Consider the following 18,288-nt stretch of genomic DNA (forward strand, 5'->3'; position numbering starts at 1 on the left):
TAAATACTTAAAATGGGTAAATACATAAAAGATAAAATTGTAACTTTGTGTCAGAGTGGGACAAACAGACTTTCAAAACCACAGATATTAACACACTACTTGGGGCTGCTCAGTCAAAGCAGGGAAACTGAATTTTGGCAGGATAATCTGCCTCTCAGAGGCAGTTTTTCTCATTCTCTGCTAAAGAGATTCATATATAAGTACGATTAAAAATATTTGACTATTCATTATTTTCATGTAGAATGAAGATGAGCATATATTCCATATCACCCTATTCAACACTAAATAGCACATTTGAGTCTTTTTGTTGTTGATATGTGATAGAGGCAACGATACATTCTAGTCAACAAATATTCAGGGTTGGCTTCCCATGCTCTAGAAGTTCCAACCCAAGCAGACTGTTGTGCCAACTGGGCATGCCCCAAGCCACTGACCATCTTGGAACTCAGAAAACCATAGAGATTTGGAGGTTCCTGGAGCAGCTTATGGAAGTGGAATGTTTTGCAGGCTTCAGCACAACCCTCCACACACACTTTTCCCCACTGTATTGGCAGGCTAGTGAGCCCAGAAGTGGCAGGACGACCAAGTAGCCAGCCAGCCGGGGCATGTCTCGTGATGCTAACCCTGTAGCAAACCAGCTGGGCACACCTCAAACCACTGGCTGTGGTGGTGGGGCTGGGACACCCATGTTGCCCCCACCCTCTGACACTCTAACTAATAGACTAGAGCTGCTGAGCAGGTGGGCTGCCTCTGCATAGGTGTTAGGGTTGCATAGGTGTTAGGGGCCTGCAGTTCCCCCAGAATTATAGTTTATCTCCAGACTACAGGCATCGATTCCCATGGAGAAAATGGCAGCTTCAAAGGGTAGACTGTATGTCACCACATCCTTGCTGAACTCCGTCCCCAGGCACCCATCCCAAATCTCCAGGAGTTTCCAATGTAACAGTTGGCAACCCAAATAGGTGTTAAATTTGCTTTACAAACCCAGTCTGATTTAGGCCTCTCATGAAAACAGCTTAGTTCTAGTGTTCTTTGAAAGTTTAGAATTCACAAAAGTGTAAACAAGGGTCAAAAGATAACACATACACCCAGTAGATACATCCTCAAATCCCTCAATCCAGAGGTTGAGATTTTGAATAAAGTAGAATCTATGAGCACAGTCGTGGCAGGGAATGGGCACATTGTTCTCACGTTTATTTGGGGTGCTCTGTTTTCAGCCTCCAGTCCCTTCCCTCTGCAGTTTAAGATCTGAAGAGCTCCTTCTTCTCCTTCATATTTATGGAAAATGAAGCCAATGGTGGCATATGCCCCGGCTATACATCTCTTAGCTTTGATAGTTGATTCCTAGCCTGGTTGAGGAGAGTGAAATCCTAGCCAAATACATTTTCTCATGTCCACAACATGAGAACTTTATTCTTTGAATAATACAAGAGTGCCACACAGCAGCATCACTTCCTTCTCAAAGAAAGAGGGATTTGACTGGCTTGTTACTTTATGGCTTGAAAGTATGTTCAACATATGAGCTAAGAGATGGTCTCCAATTAGTTTCTCCATGCTGTTTTGTATTGAAAACATATTTAATTCTTTTGCCGTAGGTAATGCTTAAACAGCTGCAAGTGGAGTATGAACATCTTTTTTGTTTCATTAAAGCTGTTGTAATGCAAGACTAAATGTCCATAGCATAGTTTCCGTATAAGTGAGATGGAAATGTATATTGTATTGTTATATTTATGAACTGTAGAGTTGAATAGATATAATGGGAGGGTTAGAGTGTTTTCTTTTAGCTGTTAGTACAAGAGCATTTTATTAGTTGTGTCTATTCCTTTTTCTAATTGTAAGTATAACAAAATCATAAGAGAAAAAACAAATTGATGCACATTTTTAGTCAAAATTAGTCATGCTTTGTACACACATGCGTGTACGCATGCATCAGTTAGTCCCCTCTATTGCTGTATGCATGATAGATTCCTTTACCTCTGGACCCTCTTTGGATATTATCCTGATGGTACAAGTTGATGAAGAAACAGAGGGAACTCCTAGGTCAGAGAGATTAAGGCTGCCAACAGAGAATGTGTGGAATTTACCACTGAACTTGAATGGAACCCTTTTCAGGGCTTTGTCATCTCTTCTTCAAAAAGGCCACAAATGGATGAAGCAAGTATCTTGGAGAAGAAGCAAAGTTAACCATTTCCTGAATGGCAGTAAGGAATGCAGAAATTTGAGTACTGGAAGGCTGACCCAGTGAAGAAAACCTGCTCTGTTTTAGGGATGGCGCCTTTATTTTCAGTTTATTCTCTTCCCTAAAGCAACTTGCCTGTTATCATTTTACAAGCTTCCCCCCCTTTCTTTCCCACATCATGCAAACCTGAATCATCCCCACAGAAATCCCAGTATGGAATTCATGGGTGAAAAACCAGAATGTGCAAAGAACCTGTAGCCTTCAACAAAAGAATGGGAGGTTATTACCAAAAAAACCCCTTTGTACAAATGTGCACTGGGGGTAGATTTCATATTATTGCTATTTATTTATACAAAACCAACCATACCCAGTATGATGTAGTGGTTAAGAACAGTGACACTCTAATCTGGAGGAACGGGTTTGATTCCGCACTCCTCTGCTTGAAGCCACCTGGGTGACCTTGGGTCAGTCACAGCTTCCTCAGAGCTCTCTCAGCCCCACTGACCTCGTAGGGTGATTGTTGTGGGGCTAATAACATACTTTGTACACTGCTCTGAGTGGGCATTAAATTGTCCTGAAGGGTGGTATATAAATCAAATGTTATTATTATTATAGTAACCAAATAAAATATTATTTATACGGTGGTAGCCGCAAAGGTAGCAAAACACTTGTATATAGATAATAATAATAATACAGAATTAAAATGCATTTTGAGAGGGAGATTTCTTCATGCTTTAAAGTTAGTTAGTCCACCCTTCATTTCTTCATGTTTGTAAGAGCTGAGTTAATATACCATTTCACTAACCTGAGATTGTAACTAGAGATGGGCACAAACCAGAAAAAAAACGAACCGTGCAGTTCGTGGCTCGTCGCATTTCACGAACCACGAACTTTCATGGACCTGCCCTGGTTCGCGAACTGGTTTGTTTGGTTAATCAAACCATCACTTCCAGATCAGCAAATCGTCACTTCCGGTTTAGCAGAAGGTCACTTCCAGGTCAGCAAAAGGCCACTTTTGGGTCAGCAGAAGGTCTGCAGAAAGTTCATCCCCTGTTGCCTAGGAAACTGATGGATTGGCACCAGGTTGTCTGCAGTGACGAACCAAACGAACCAGCCTAAAGTTCGTAGTGGTTCGTCACCATTAACTCTTCATTTGGAGCCTATTCCTTGTGAATTCAAATTCAGTGTGCATAATGTATCAAAAAGGAAAAAGTTTACAGCTGCAGTTTTATAACATACATACAGCACAACAATTCATAGTTGAGACTTACTGTGTGAAAAACATTATTACTGCTAACTCATTATTCTTGGAATATTTATGTTTCTCTACTCATATGCTCGAGGTAAAATGGCTTACAATCAAACAACCATATCTTCCAACTTTTACCTGAGGAGGTATAATAATCTGTCCTTTCCAAAGTTGCCTTGTTACTTCTGCTGTTCAAGAACGGTAAGATCCAGACATTACCAGGCAAAGGGATTCCGGCAGCAGTAAGGGAATATCAAGGGGGAAATGCAGAGGAGCTGGGCTAGATATATCACATTGCTTTCATAACACATGGAACAGGCTTATTGAAGAACAAATGAGAAAAGGGGCAAGCCAGGGATTCCTATGCTATCAGCCACCAAACCCTCAGACAAAGATTCCTTCTGGATCCCCTCAACACCACTCACACCCAACCCATCCATTATATAAAAACAAACCATATGACTTCCCATTAGCATGAAAAGGCTAATCACTGGTTATCATGCTGGGCCCCAGCTTTGGCAGGTGCCAGATTGTCATCAGAGAGTGCTGTTGTCACCACACAGGGGCATTTAAAGCAAGACTGGGGCAAGAAGGACTTAGGGCCAGACTACAAGTGACAAATGACACAGGTTGGACACTCGTCAGTGTAACTTCTCTTTTCATGGGTTCTATAGGGCTTAGGAAGCAACTTACACAAAATTTTAAGAAATAACTTTTTTTCCCTTTTAAACTTTTTAACAATTAATAAAATACAACTTTTTTTTGAAAAAAATCAACTCTTAAGTGCAACCATTAAAAAACCTCCAAATCAACAATGTCCTTGAAAAGGCAAACAGTTCAACATCCAAGAAGTGATGAGTCCTCTCTCATCCATCTGAAGCAGCTGTACCCCAGGCTTCAGGCTTCTTGTTGGGAATTATAGCCCTGCAAAAACAACACAATCCCAGTAACACCAACCAAACACAACACACAAATACCACTTCAAATCATATTTTACATACAACATTTGGTTACCTTTGATCTAGAAAGCAGCACTGGTGGAGGAGTATTTGACCTTTCCTCCCATTCTGTTTCTGGGGAAAGATAGGTAACACCATCCTTGCTGATGTATGACTGTAAATATATACATATATGTATTTACATTTTCAATTTAATATTTCATTATTTAAAATATTACAATACATACAAACATATATATGGTGTATGTTGGTTAAAATAACCTTTTCATACAAAAAAGAATGATTTTAAATGAAATGTATATTTTTGTGCCCTTCTCCCCAGTTGGATCTCTTTGCTCAGAAACTATTTCATCCTACATATGACAGAAAAGGAAAACTCCAGAAGAGGCCATTCCTCATTCATTCTGAGTACCTGAAGCCTGCAAAGACAAGTCACTCTTCCAGAAGTGCTGAATAATTCACAGCTCAAAGTCTGCAATTCCTCTTGGAAAGTAGAAATGCAGCACCCACACTCTCATCTGGTACCACCCATCTGCATTCATGCATGCAAGATCTTAATGGTCAGGCTGGAGAAAGGATTAGAACACTAATGCAGCCTGGGTATTATTTACTCCCCCTCATTTCTGGGCAATCCTGTTGAAGTGTTCAAAACCATAGACCTTTTTTTCCTGAGCTGGAATCAAAGGCTGATCTTTACACCTATAGAAAGTCAAGGAAGCGCTGAACCTTAGTAAGAGTGACTAAGGGAGCAAAATGATCAAGGCATCCTTTCTGCAACCTTATCTCCAACCTCAGTCAAGCTATGCAGGGCCTGGCAAAGTAAACCAAAATCCACACAGCTGTAAAAAGCCCAGTTGTGGTGAAGGCTATGGTTGTTTGGGGAGGGAGCAAGGGAAGGAGAAAGAAAGCAATCCAGTTGGAAAGAGTCACTGTTCAGACCTAAAGGAGCAAGAAATAAGAGAGTCCACAAGAGACAATTTCCTGCAGAAACCCTGCAATACCAATGGAGAGATGCTACCACTAAAAACAGATGGAAATGAGTCCCCTGTAACGAGAGTCTCTCCGAGGCCTGCTTCAGGCCTGCTCCGTTCTGGTCTTAGCAACAGAAGTGACCAAAGCCAAGAATGGAAAGTGGTGAAATTTAAACGAGTCCTTATTTCTCCTGTTGGTGAACCTAGGAAAGCAAGTAAGTGAAGTTCTGTTTATCATGAGGAAAGTAATAAAAATGCTATTATCTTACCTGGGACTAAGTCCTGCTACACTCAGTGAGACATTTCCAAGTAAGGATTTATTGGATCAGGATGCAAACGGGCTTTAGCAGCCCATTCTCACTCATTCTCTACAACTCTATTTAGTAGCTAATATTCACTCGTTTTGAGATTCTTTGCCATTGTTTCTTCTCATGTTGGTCTTCTTGCCAAAATAGCCGGAGTGACACATTTTTAAGAGAAAGAAAATCCAAATCCATCTTGAGGGTAGGACAAGTAGCTACTTGTATGACCATCATTCAGCTAAGAGAATGATAATCACTTTCCTGCAGTAGGGGATTTGCTGGAAGTGGCGTTCACTATGATCAAAAGTTCAGATCTCATGTTAATTGTCTGTGTCTGTGTGTGTATTTAAAAAAGAAAAAGAAAAAAGTGTAAGGCTGGAGTTGTGAACTGTGGAGCAACTTTGCCAGCACAACACAAGCAGCAACAGAGATCACCTGATTAATGTTTTACAGAGGTCAACTTAGTTGGCTTTCAGTCTCTTGACTTCCGTCTCTAGGACTTGATGGCACTTTCTACCACAGAAGGGGCGGGGCTAGGCCTCTACCTCTATGCCTCCCATCTCTGAAGCCTTGTCTGCCTTTCAGTATGTGCAAAAAGTCAGTGCCTTTGTCTTCTGCTGGAGATCTAGGAGGACAGCCTATCATGAGGGGACGAGCTAGCTATAACTAGTAGCACCTAATCTAAGCCTCTGCTCTCTACCCTCCCAAGCCTATAAAGGGTGAACTGTAGCTTCTGCTTCTTCCCACTCTTCCCTGCTTGACAGCATATGCAGACTTTGTTCTTACTTAGAAAGCACAACTGCAGAGAACAAAATATCTCTTGCAAACACAGGGCACATAGTTATATAGCATCAAAAACTCTCTGAAAGTTTGTCATGCTGAAAGGATTGGCAGAAAGTGAAAAATGTATGAAAAAGTCAGTCAGGATGAACCTGTTTGGCAGGAAGATTTGATAACCATTCTGGTGGGACAGTGTCCCTCTTAGGGACCCACCTACTGAGTCACTCTATCCCCTTGCTGTCCCTTCTTCCTGCTGCCTAAAGAAATGAAACCAGACAGTGAGATGCCACAATCTACTATCTAGTTTTCAGTTGCTCTTGAATTTGGGTTAGAATTCTGGCTTGGATCCAAACTATAGTTCTTGTCAGCAGATTGGAACTTTCCTACCTCCCCCCTCCTTCCAATGAAACCCACGGAACTCCTCAAAATGTTGCTTCTGAGCGGTAAGGGACACAAGAAGGGGGAAGGAAAGGGAAGCTGAAAGGGAAATTGCTAATTTGGTCAAAATTCAGAGCGTTGAAATCATAGCATTTATTGATGATTGGGTGTGATTTATTTTAACACAATTCTAGTCAAGAATAAAATATTTGGCACCAGCAAGACACCTTAGAAAAGTGAAAAAATAACGATCTTATAGGAGCTACTTGTCATTGTTTTGAGAGTTGGTTCACATACACATTTCTCTTCAATTCTCTTGATTGCTGTGCATTTGATAACAGACAGAAAAATATATGAACCAAGTTCACTGCCTGAAAAGCATTGTATCTTGAGTGATATTACATTTATATCTGTGGTAGCTCATTCATAGATGCAAGCTTTCACTTGACATTGCAGTCATCAAATAACAGAACATTCATTGGTGAGACTGTGAATGATGGAGCATAAACATAACAGTGGTAAGACAGGCATGAAGCAGTAGCAAAGTTTGTGATGGACACCTGCCAGCGAGGGTAATTTGTTCCTTCTTTCATAGGACAGCTTGCCTTAATTCCCTTAATTTGGTCCCCCATGTGAGCTCCTACACTCTAATAATTCTATGTTCTCTTTGCTGCCAACCACTTTGGGTTGCATATGTATGGAAGGGGATATTCGGTCACATCACCCTGCCATGGAACCATACACCTTTTGGACAGCCACTGTCACCTATGCCCCAAACACCCAATCCCTTCACCTGTCCATCTTGAATGGATGTTGAGCAGTTTTTTACTTGTGCAGTAGCTGAGGTTGGATTGCCTTGCTGTGGTGGAGTTTCACTTCCTTGCCTTGTGCGGGCTTTTGCTTCTGTGCAGTAGGGGACAGGGTCAAGGATGATTGGGTCAGGTAATTAAATGACACCTCCCATAAATACACATGCACAAAATAACATTGATAACATGAATTTAAATGAATGCCATTAAACAGTAAGTCTTTTTAAAAAGCGTTTATTTATAATTGCTGGCTGGCTGATTGATTTGCCCACTATTTATTTATACAACTGGCGGCTGCTGAGTGGCATGCAGTGACAACAGATCTACAGGGGAGGGGAAAGTAGGACTCCCATCGGGCTGTGGTGAGAATGTGCTATTTGTTAAATGCTGCCAGTTGCACTGTATAGTACTGTTTGAATAATTAAAAAATAACCTGACAAACAGGCTCAATGTTCACAAACATTTGACAAATTGACCAAAAAAAATATGGCTCTGTGTTTTCAACCAGCCAATTCATACATCACATAGTAAACAGGCTGGGTGTGGAGTCCCTGTGTCAGGTGTAACACAGTCAGATGTGAGTTGCAGGTTCTCAAATCCCATTTATCCAATGCCTGATTCAGATCAGGTGAGTAGTGTATATGGAGAATTTGAGTAGTGTGTACGGAGAAAGAGCTTGAGCCTCCCCTCTTCCCAGAACCCCAAACTGTTTGGGGAAATGCACATGTTCTCAAGGATGCTTGTACGTTGTCAAAGGCTTTCACGGCCAGAGAGCGATGGTTGTTGTGGGTTTTCCGGGCTGTATTGCCGTGGTCTTGGCATTGTAGTTCCTGATGTTTCGCCAGCAGCCGTGGCTGGCATCTTCAGAGGTGTAGCACCAAATGACAGAGACACTGAGAGATCTCTGTCTTTTGGTGCTACACCTCTGAAGATGCCAGCCACAGCTGCTGGCGAAACGTCAGGAACTACAATGCCAAGACCACGGCTATACAGCCCGGAAAACCCACAACAACCATGCTTGTACATTTCCACAAGAGACCAAATAGTGTCCCTCAACCTTTTCACTTTGGGAAGATAATACAGTGGGGGCGCTGAAGCCCCTTTTCCACATGCACTGTGGCTCTGATCTAAAAGAGGCACTACATGTGCAGGAACAGAGGAGAAACCACAGCTCATTGTGTTAGAACTGACACAAGGGCATCTTCTAGAGCTGATCAGAGTTTTCCTTGCCACTGGGATGTTTTTGGTCACAGAACATTTGAGACATTTCACACTGCAGGTTTTTTGTGGACTTTCCCCATGTGTGCATCCTCCCTTCCACGTGCTGTTTCGCTGTTGCAATGGTGCACTCTATCAACCACAATCTATTTGTGCATGCAGTATATTGATTAAGCAGTTACTACCCTGAAGTCCACTGATGAATGGTACCTTTGATTGGTTAGCTGCTTTCCCATATTTGACTGGTTGTTTTCACTGGTTGTGCATTCCTTCCTCCTCTTTTAGAATTACAAATAGTAGCTAAAGCATGGCTATTATCATAGCCACTCACAAGACTAAGGGGATGTTGATTTAGAAGGTTATTGTTGAGATTCTTCAAAGTACCCTTTCACTGTGTTTTTGTCCTGTTCTGTTCATCAATAAAAAATTTGCTGTGTTTATTCTCCTTACGTCAAAACTGAAGTCATTATCACCGTGCACATATTTTGTTTATAGAAAGTGTGTAGGGAGAGAGGATAATGGTTAATTTCATTGCTTTTTTTGTTATAAAGAGAGAGAGATGCTGGTACTTGTATTTAAGGTTGCATTGATTTCCACCAATTCCCTCTTCAGGACTTGGGAAAGTGCTTCCCCCACCCCACCCCCCACCACAAGGTACCAGTAGTGCTTGGTACCAGTGAGTACAAGTACCCCCCCAAAAAGCACCCTGGATTAATACTCAAGCAATTTTTTCTTTAGAATCCCCTAACCACCCGTAAATCACCATTAATGCCAAGAAAAAGCTTTTGTAGCTGCACTCTGATTCCTGAATCATGAACTGTGAATTTTGGAATGGGCCAGTTACTGTGCTGGGCCTTTGCTGGCAGGTGTGTCCTTTTATTGGTTTCTGCAGTTTCTGTAGAGGGCATGCTGGGCATCTGCACCCAAGAGCAATAGCAACTCAATGGTTTCCCTTTCTCTCCAGGAGACCCCGTGTACTCCCACAGGGTTGCCTTTCTCTTTAGAGCTCATATTGCAAAGACACGTAGCATGCAATGTGCACAGAGCTTGAAAATGGTGCCTAGGCATGGTGCTTTTAGAAGAAATGTTCCAGGTTTTATTGTATTTTTATTTTATTTATACCCTGCCTTTTTCCCAGTGGGGACCCAAACTGGCTCATATCATTCTCCTCTCCTCTATTTTATCCTCATCACAACTCTATGAGGTAGGCTAGACTGTGGCTAGACTGAGTGTGTGTGACTGGCCCAAGGTCACCCAGCAGCTTCCTATGGCAGAGGGCGGATTTGAACCTGGGGCTCCCAGATCCAACTCCAACACTGCGCCATGCTGACTGCTGGTGGCAGTGAGCAGAGGACTGGCTGTTTGTTCCTGGCATTCTGATTGGACATTGCCAGTTCTTTTAGTTCACTCCTGATATATTGCTGTTTCTTATACCACTAGAGTGTTTTTTTTAAATTGCTCTGCCCACCTAGCTCCAAAGCAAAATAGTGAGGTAGGTGGAGCAATGAAAAACACAGGCATTACAGACAGGTGAAAAATGAAATCAAGACGTTTTGGAAGAAAAGACTGAAGGAAAACAGGTTTCAGAAAGAGGAGAGAGAAAAAGGAGAAAAGCCAGGACAGCAACAGATGTGCAACAAAGCCTTTTGTAAACTATAAAAAAAGTAACAAAACTGAAACATTCGTCAGGAAGACGCCAGGGTGAGGACCATATCTGTGACTTATTTAATGCGTGAATCGGATTAGAAAACTGACATCCAAGTAAACTGAGACAGTTTGACTGTATGAAATATCTGAAATGCGGCATGTGCGCACACAATAGTTAAAATTAGGGTGAAGAAGTTCTGTCCTTTCCATACAGACGACCGCACTTCCCGGACACAGCATTTCATGGGGTTTTGGGACGGAGGTGGGTTGCGGGACACGCTGGGATCAGCCTGCGATTGGGGTAGGGGGATCCGCATGTGTGAGATTTCTAGCAACAGCCTGGAAGTTCGGTCTTCGAGCTTGCAGATGTAAGTTGTATTTACTGGAGTAGATCTGCGCTTCTTTCCAGGCGCATCTCGCCAGCTTAAAAGTGAAACGCTCGGAGCAAAGAGAGGGGCGAGCTGACCCGAGAGAGAAACGGCGTCGGCGCGGGAGCGTCTGCTGAGTCAGAGCGAGCCCCCTGTCGAAAATAATACTAGCCATCAGTAATAAGAAAGGCATGGTAAAGCGGCTCGCTGGGGCTGCGCGGGAAGGCTGAGTGAGTCAGGCCGCTGAGCTGTGCGCGCTCGCTCGGCTCTCCCGGAGGCTGCCAGAGCGGGCGATGTCAAGCCAAGTCCCTGGCTGGCTCGCCCTCGCCCGCCCGCCCGCGGTTTGCTTTTGCTTTCCCCCCTCCTTCGCCCTGCTGCTTTTGACAGACACCGCCAGTTGGTGCGCAAAGCCGGGACACCCGATCCCCTTTCGGAGCCCGGGAGCCGCAGCCAGCACACAAACAAACAGCGCTGCTGGGCGAGAAGCGCGTTAGAGGGGCTGGGCTCCCGGCGCAGCTCGACGCGGAGGCAGCAGCCCGGCGCGTTTGCTGGCGGGGGTGCGGGGCACTGCCTGAAGGCTGGCAGCCTACTCCACGAGGAGCGGAGGTAAGGAGGGCGGGAACGGGCGAAGAGGGAAGCCGCGGCCGCGCCTCCTCCCTGCCGTTGCGCTCCTCTGCTGCCGACGGGCAGGGACGCGAGGAGGGCCAGGTGCTTGGCCGGCGGCTGGGCTGGAGGCGAGGGGCGACCCAAGGCGACCTGCCGCAGCTGGCTCAGGAGGCCCCAGGTAAGACTGGCCGCTGCGCCTCGTCGCCAAACCAGCCGCCCGATCTTTCCCAAACGGCCGGCGAAGGCGTCCCTGCTAGAAGGGCGAGCCGGCAGTTCGGGACAGATGGAGCTGAGCTGGCCGTCGAACCTTTCGGGCTGGGATGCCGGCACCCCCTCCCCTCCTTGCAGACGCGACCGCAAAGTGCCTGGCCAAACGCCACGAAACTTTCCGTTTCTGAAGATTCTTCTTCTGGCGATTGCCGGAGAAGAACTGATTGTCGCCGGCTGCAACATAAACAAGCTCTTAGGAGTGTTTTCCCAGGAGCGAAAGGGAAGCGCGCCTCTCTGTATGTGTGTGTGTGTGTTGGAAGGGTGTGTTTTCATCGAGGAAACTGAGCTGCTGATTGGAAAAAGGATCCGGGCTGGTATGAGGAGCTCTTCCCACACCGCCCAGGGTACCCCCGTTGCACTGCCACTCTTTCACTGATTTAGGGCATCATGATCATCAGTGTCAGTGTACTCAAAAAACAAAGATTGTTTCAGGTGGGTAGCCCTGCTGGTCTATATTCGAGAGCAAGATCCGGGTCCAATAACACCTTAAAGATCAATTAGATTTCCAAGGTATGAGCTTTGACTCTTGGCAATCTAGTTGGTCTTTAAGATGCCATTGGACGTGGATCTTGCTCTTCAAAAACAAAGTGGCTGTTTTGTAAGTGAGCTTGCTCTTTCCTCTGCTTGTGCTATTTTTTTGCTTCTTTCATTTATACCCAGCTTTTCTCCCTAATGGCAACCCAAAGCAGTTTACAATGTTCTCCCCTTCTCCATTTTATCATCACAACAACCCTGTGAGGTAGGTTAGACTAAGTGAGTGTGACTGGCCCAACTTTATTCAGCTATCTTCCATGTCTGAGTAGGGATTTGTACCTGGTTCTGAAAGATCCTAGTCAAACTCTAACCAGTACACGATGCTGGTTCTCATGGAGATAGCTCATATGGTTTGGTAGATTAAGACTTGGTGTCCCAACACCCTCTCACCCATCAAAGTGGCTGGGCCCTCTCCCCTACATGTACTGCTCCGCTTGGAGAGAAGCTGGAGTGCAAGCATTTAGATCAATGTCTGAACTTTTGCTGCTGTGGGTTTGGGTAGTCATTGGTTTAATACCTCTTCCCCCACCCCATGTACTGATTTTGGGAATCTGATCCCCAATGTAAGGCAGTGACACATGCTACTTGCGCTGATCTCCCCAGGCCTGTGTGGCAGAGCAGAGAAATGGCAAGGGTCAGTGGTATGTGTGCTAAATTCCATGTGAAGAAGGCATGCACAAAAAAGCCTGTGTGTCTTAGTGCCACTCTTTCAGGTATTGCTTCTTCTCGCACTTGACTGCATGGGGAGCTCCCATGTGGACATGCCTTAATTCCAAATCCAAATGCATTTCATTCTTTGTAAATCTGCTCCATCGCTGGCGGACCTTCAGAATGTTGCAGTTTATGGGTCTGGATTAAGATGTCAGGTTGTAGCTTGTGGTGCCTCAAAGCAAGGCTGGTGGGGAGGGGGGATAGCAAGGGAAACCTGTGAATTTGATGGAACTGGACTTCTCCAGTCTTTTGTCATCCATCTTTTGTGTTGTCTGTGCCTTCTCCTCCTTTGTCAATCACAGTCTTTTGCCTTTCCTTTTCTAATCACTTTGAAAATTAACAGGCAGAAAGGCGGGGCATAAATAGCAATAATAAGGCAATAAACAACTTTTGCCTGCCAGGAAGCAGCTCTGGGATGGTTCCCTACAGAGTCATATCACCCTTTGTCTTTCTGTAAACCAGTTGTTCAGATACAATACAAAATACACTGACTGATGTTAATCTCACCATTCCTCTGATGAGCGCAAGGTGGTGACACACGTGGTCTCCTGTACATTTTACCCTCACAAGCATCTTGCAAGGTAGGTTTGACTGGGAGAGGAAGACTGACTGGCCCAAGTGAGGTTCATGGCTTACTAGAGATGGCTATGACCTAGTGCAGGGGTTCCCAACCTTGGCCAATTTGTGGGCACAACAACAAAATGACTGTAACAGGATGGGTGGGACCAATCACAAAATGGCTACTGTGGGGGCTGTGTCCAAACTCAAAATATTGCCTTTACCTTTTATTATCAGTAAGTTCCTTTTACCTGAAATCTTGAACCAAATAATACAATATGTATAAAATCACAAATCATATATCAATAATAAACAGAGACTTAAAATGTAGCTGTAGCACAGTGGTTAAGTGGTTTGGCTGCGAATCAGCACTCTACTGGTTCAAATCCCACTCTTGCCATGAGCTCAGTAGATGGCCTTGGGTAAGCCACTCCTCTCAGCCCCAGCTCCCCAGCTGTATTGTGGGGATGCTAATAACACTGACTTGTTCAGCTCACTGAGTGGGGCGCTAATCTGTCTAGAAGAGCTGTATATAAGCACAGTTATGATTAGATTCCAGTAGATGTTACTAAGTTCCATCCCAAGCATCTTTCTATCATGGCAGCTGTTTCTGAATAGGTGCTGTCTGCAGATACAAAGGTGATACCTTTGGGGCTCTTCTGAAGCATCTTCTGCTCCAGTGAGCTGGAGGAAAAATATGAGCTCTTTGGTTTGATGACGAGTGGGTACCATGAAACACGTTGGCAGGTGCCATGATGGCCACGGACACCCACCCTGGGGATCACTGACCTAGTCAATAGGACCCCAGGAAGCTTTAGTTGTTGTACCCGTCATTGCCACTAGGGTGCCATGCCACATTGGGGACAGGATCGTGTTTATCTCAGTTTTTTTTCAAACTTCCTGCATTTCAGTAAGCCTTTCCACACTGATTTGTCTGCGTTTTGTCATGATTCTGATAATGTAAAAGATTGTGGTACATAATCAGTTCACTTGGCAAGCTGGTCATGCTCATTGGTCTCATTGATGTCTTGTGTGAATTCAGAAATAAAAGGAAGTCTAGTTATACTTAAACATTGACAAGATTTCTCTCAAGCAAAAGCTTTTTGTGGAATAGAGCCTAGTTCCCTTCCACCAGACTCCTGTTTATTTTTGCTACAACAGACTATTATTAGTATTATCATGTGTGAATTCAGCCCTAGAACACAACTAACACTTCCTTGTGGCTGTACCTTGTAGGAAAAGATTGGTAGATTGTCTGCTGTTTCTGATCTTCATTCCTTGACAGAACCTCGGACTCAACCGTGATTGAAAGCTCCTGTCCTACAGTGTTCTATACCATAGTTTGCCCATTTGTAAAATGAGGATAATCCGAGGGGGAGGGGTTGCTGAGGAATTTTGTAGAGATGACAATATGGTATTATTATGGTATTATTACAGTTCAGTGAATCTCAGCCATAAATTGACCCTTGATGAGGTCACTGACCCAGCTGTGCTTACTGTGCCTGATCAGGAAGTATGTAAGAACGGTGAAAGATTATTTTGTACAGAAGTTGGGATGCATATGGAAGATGGCAGGACATGTTTACAAGCGATTAGATCAACCTTAAACAGGAGTTCCATGATAACCTTGAAGACTTAACAAGATTTTATTCCTGATGCTTTTTGCTCGCTTATGCTGGAATAAAATCTTGCTTGTTTTTAAGGTGCCACTAAACTCTCTGGAATTTAGATTAGCCTTGTGTCTCATCCCCGAGCAATGAATACATCTAATATTCAACCCTATTTATGTTTGGAACAAATCAAAGACTAGTAGAATCTTACCTGTGGAAACTTGTGCCACCCAGAAAATGGGTTAGTCATCAAAGTGCCACAGGATGACTTTTCCCCTTGCTCGTGGATTTTTTTTTCTATAACAGACATACAGTACTCTTCTGGAACAAAATGTAAGTTCAGTAGCATGTTAAAAACCAACAAAATATTCTAGATGTAAGTTTTCTTGAGTCTAAATACTGCATCAGATTTTGTATCTGACCAGTGAGCTTTGATTCACAAAAGCATATACCCTGGAAAATTTTGTTGGTCTTTAAGGTGCTACTGTACTCAAATTCTATCCTGCTACTACAAACTAACACACAACTACCGTCTCAAGTACAGTTCTATAGAGTGAATGCAGCTGTTCAGAATCAATTGAATTTGGTAACTGATGCAGTGTCCCAGAAAAGCCCACATAGCATGTTTACAGTTTTAAGAACAGTTTACTTAAAAAAAAACTTTAGAAGTTAAGAAAGTTGGTTAGAAGATTGTTGGCAGACAAGAAATAGTAAAGGATGAATTATAAAAGCTATATTAGTAATTACTGGTTATGTCTGAAACGTACAGGGACTGGGAGAAGCAGGCATTTTCCTGGTGGGTACATAATCCAGCTGTATGAGTCGCCTCCAGTTCTGATACATTCAGTCTTTCCAAAATTCTCTAGCAAGAACCTGGCCCTCCTTGAATCTCACTTTTAGTCATGACAAAAAATAGCTCGAGGCTCCCCTTTCACTAAATACAGATCTGTTCTGGCACTGGAAAAATGCAGCATGACTACTTGGGGCAAAAGAGCCACATTGTGATTACGAAAGAGCTAATGCTTTTAGTCAGACTAGAATGCCTGTGTGTTAGGCTACGGTTAGCTAATTTGGACTACTTTTGTAGCATCTCCATAAGTGAATTCCAATTCAAAGTAGGAACTGTGGACTCAATTTTCCTTGGGAAAGCACCTGGTTCACACTTAGTGGTCCCATACATAGATATAAATTGTAGGTGTCAATAATCATTTATACCCTGTCAAATTCTTGCTTATTGTCATTAATATATGCTAATATCAAAAGGGATGTTTCTATTGACCTAGGTTGGCATCAGGTCATGAATAATATTTTTAAAAGGCAAGTATTAGAACAACATTCACCTACTACATTCTGATGGAGGAGCCGTGCCTCTTGGGATCTACAACTTTCTGTAGTGAAATCTATTTTCTTAAATTATATGAATAACATTCCTCTTTGGTACTTTTTGGAAGGGTTGTGGAGATTTTGAACAGCTTGGAAGACAGATATCTTGCATGTTCTTAGTGGTTGATAACTGATCACTGACAGAATGTTGTCTGTATTATCAAGCTGTTACTACCTCCAGCTGATGAAAACCAATATTCTCCGCTGAGTGCGCCCTCGCTTCTAAGGTGTTATGGAGACTCCCATTCTGCTGTTTTAAAATAATGATTGATCTTATCATTCACATCTCTTTGAGGGAACCTTACTTTCTTCCCTCTGAGGCAGGAAAGGACATTGCTAGATGACAGGCAGTCACAATTCCTGTTTTAGGAAAGGGTTCAGATTAAGTTTGAGATTAGCTCTGTTGGCACCCCACCATCGACCCATGTTTACATTTGTAGTGTTGTTATATTAGAGGTGAGCAGATATTGCCATTTTTGTTTATTTTTAATTTCCTATGTTGTTGTCATTGGTGTTGATTAGCCCACTTTCATTCCTGTTGTTGATTTGTTTCTTTTATTCCATTTATACACCAGTTCTATTCTGTTTCCTCACTGTTTGTACATTATACACACCATGTATATGAAATAAATGCAAAAATGTTGGAAAATATGTTTTTAATGGGGAAAAATCCAGCATGAGGAAAGAGAAACAAATGCAAAAATAAAAATTCTTGAGTTCATCATGTCTTACAGAGAAAGAATGAAATCAAAATGTGTATATTTGAACTGAACCAGACAGCTTTTGAAACCCAGGCCCATCCTTATGTTGTGTTGTGTTGGTTGCAATACGACACCTTGGAAAGAACAAGAATGGCAGCCAGCACCAGCTGTAAAACAAATGCTTTGATCTATTGCTAACTGGGACACAAGAACCCTAAATCCTCCACCCTATAAATATTACTGTCTCCCTCCATTGCATTTCATCACAGATTGTATAGGAATCCACCTAGCATAACAGTTAAATAACCAAACAAGAATACTTGTGATGCTTGAATAAATCCACAAGTATAATTTCAGTACTAGAGAAAATTTCTTGACTTTAGGTACTTTTATTTACCTGAAAGGAAGATGAGGTTTTTTTCTCTACGTAGACCTTTGGGGTAAATACAGTATATTGATTGATTGATTGATACCCTGCCTTTCTCCACTTGGGGGACCCAAAGCAGCTCACATTGTTCTCCTCTCCTCCATTTTATGCTTACAATAACTCTGTGATGTATGTTTGGTTGACAACATGTTACTGGCCCAAGATCACCCAGCAAGCTTCCATAGCAGAGTGGGGACTCAAACTAGGGTCCACCAGATCCTAATCTGACACTTTAACCACTATACTATACTGACTCTCCAATGTATAAAAGGTGGTGGTGGAAATTGCTGTCATAGCTGACTCATGGTAACCCCTGCTGAGGCTTCAAGGCAAGAGACTAACAGAGGTGGTTTGCCATTGCCTGCCTCCACAACCCTGGTCTTCTTTGGAAGTCTCCCATCCAATTACTAACCAAGGCTGACCCTGCTTAACTTCTGAGATCTGACAAGATCAGGTCTCAGAAGCTTGGGCTATCCAAGTCAGGGTCAATGTATACATTTGTAGTTCTGGGAAGCTTTTCCTTCTGAGGAAAGGGCTTCTATTTCAGGTAAGCCTTTACCTTACAAGGTGGGCACACAAATCCTCCTTCATCCACTGACAGTCTCCCTTCAGAGCAGTTGGTGCATGT

At 43.2% G+C, this 18,288-nt stretch overlaps 1 protein-coding gene and 1 long non-coding RNA gene across 3 annotated transcripts in view; one reads left to right on the forward strand and one right to left on the reverse strand.

Moving 5' to 3' along the window:
* Window positions 1-4,109: 4,109 nt before the first annotated feature.
* On the reverse strand, window positions 4,110-8,474 carry LOC129327310 (uncharacterized). The gene is made up of 3 exons (XR_008596806.1): window positions 5,628-8,474; window positions 4,443-4,541; window positions 4,110-4,352 (listed from the first exon to the last, which is right to left on the reverse strand). It is a non-coding gene; the product is annotated as an uncharacterized LOC129327310 (long non-coding RNA).
* SYNPO (synaptopodin) overlaps window positions 5,141-18,288 on the forward strand; it is an 83,904-nt gene continuing 70,756 nt past the window's right edge. The window contains exon 1 of one of the 2 annotated variants that reach the window (XM_054975834.1): window positions 5,141-5,573. In XM_054975834.1, coding sequence (XP_054831809.1) covers window positions 5,141-5,573 — 433 coding nt within the window. Of the gene's footprint in view, window positions 5,574-11,285; window positions 11,467-18,288 lie in introns of those variants that run through there. The other variant, XR_008596803.1, reaches the window with a different exon arrangement.

The sequence above is a fragment of the Eublepharis macularius genome, chromosome 4 (assembly GCF_028583425.1).
Source record: "Eublepharis macularius isolate TG4126 chromosome 4, MPM_Emac_v1.0, whole genome shotgun sequence".
NCBI classification, from domain to species: domain Eukaryota; kingdom Metazoa; phylum Chordata; class Lepidosauria; order Squamata; family Eublepharidae; genus Eublepharis; species Eublepharis macularius.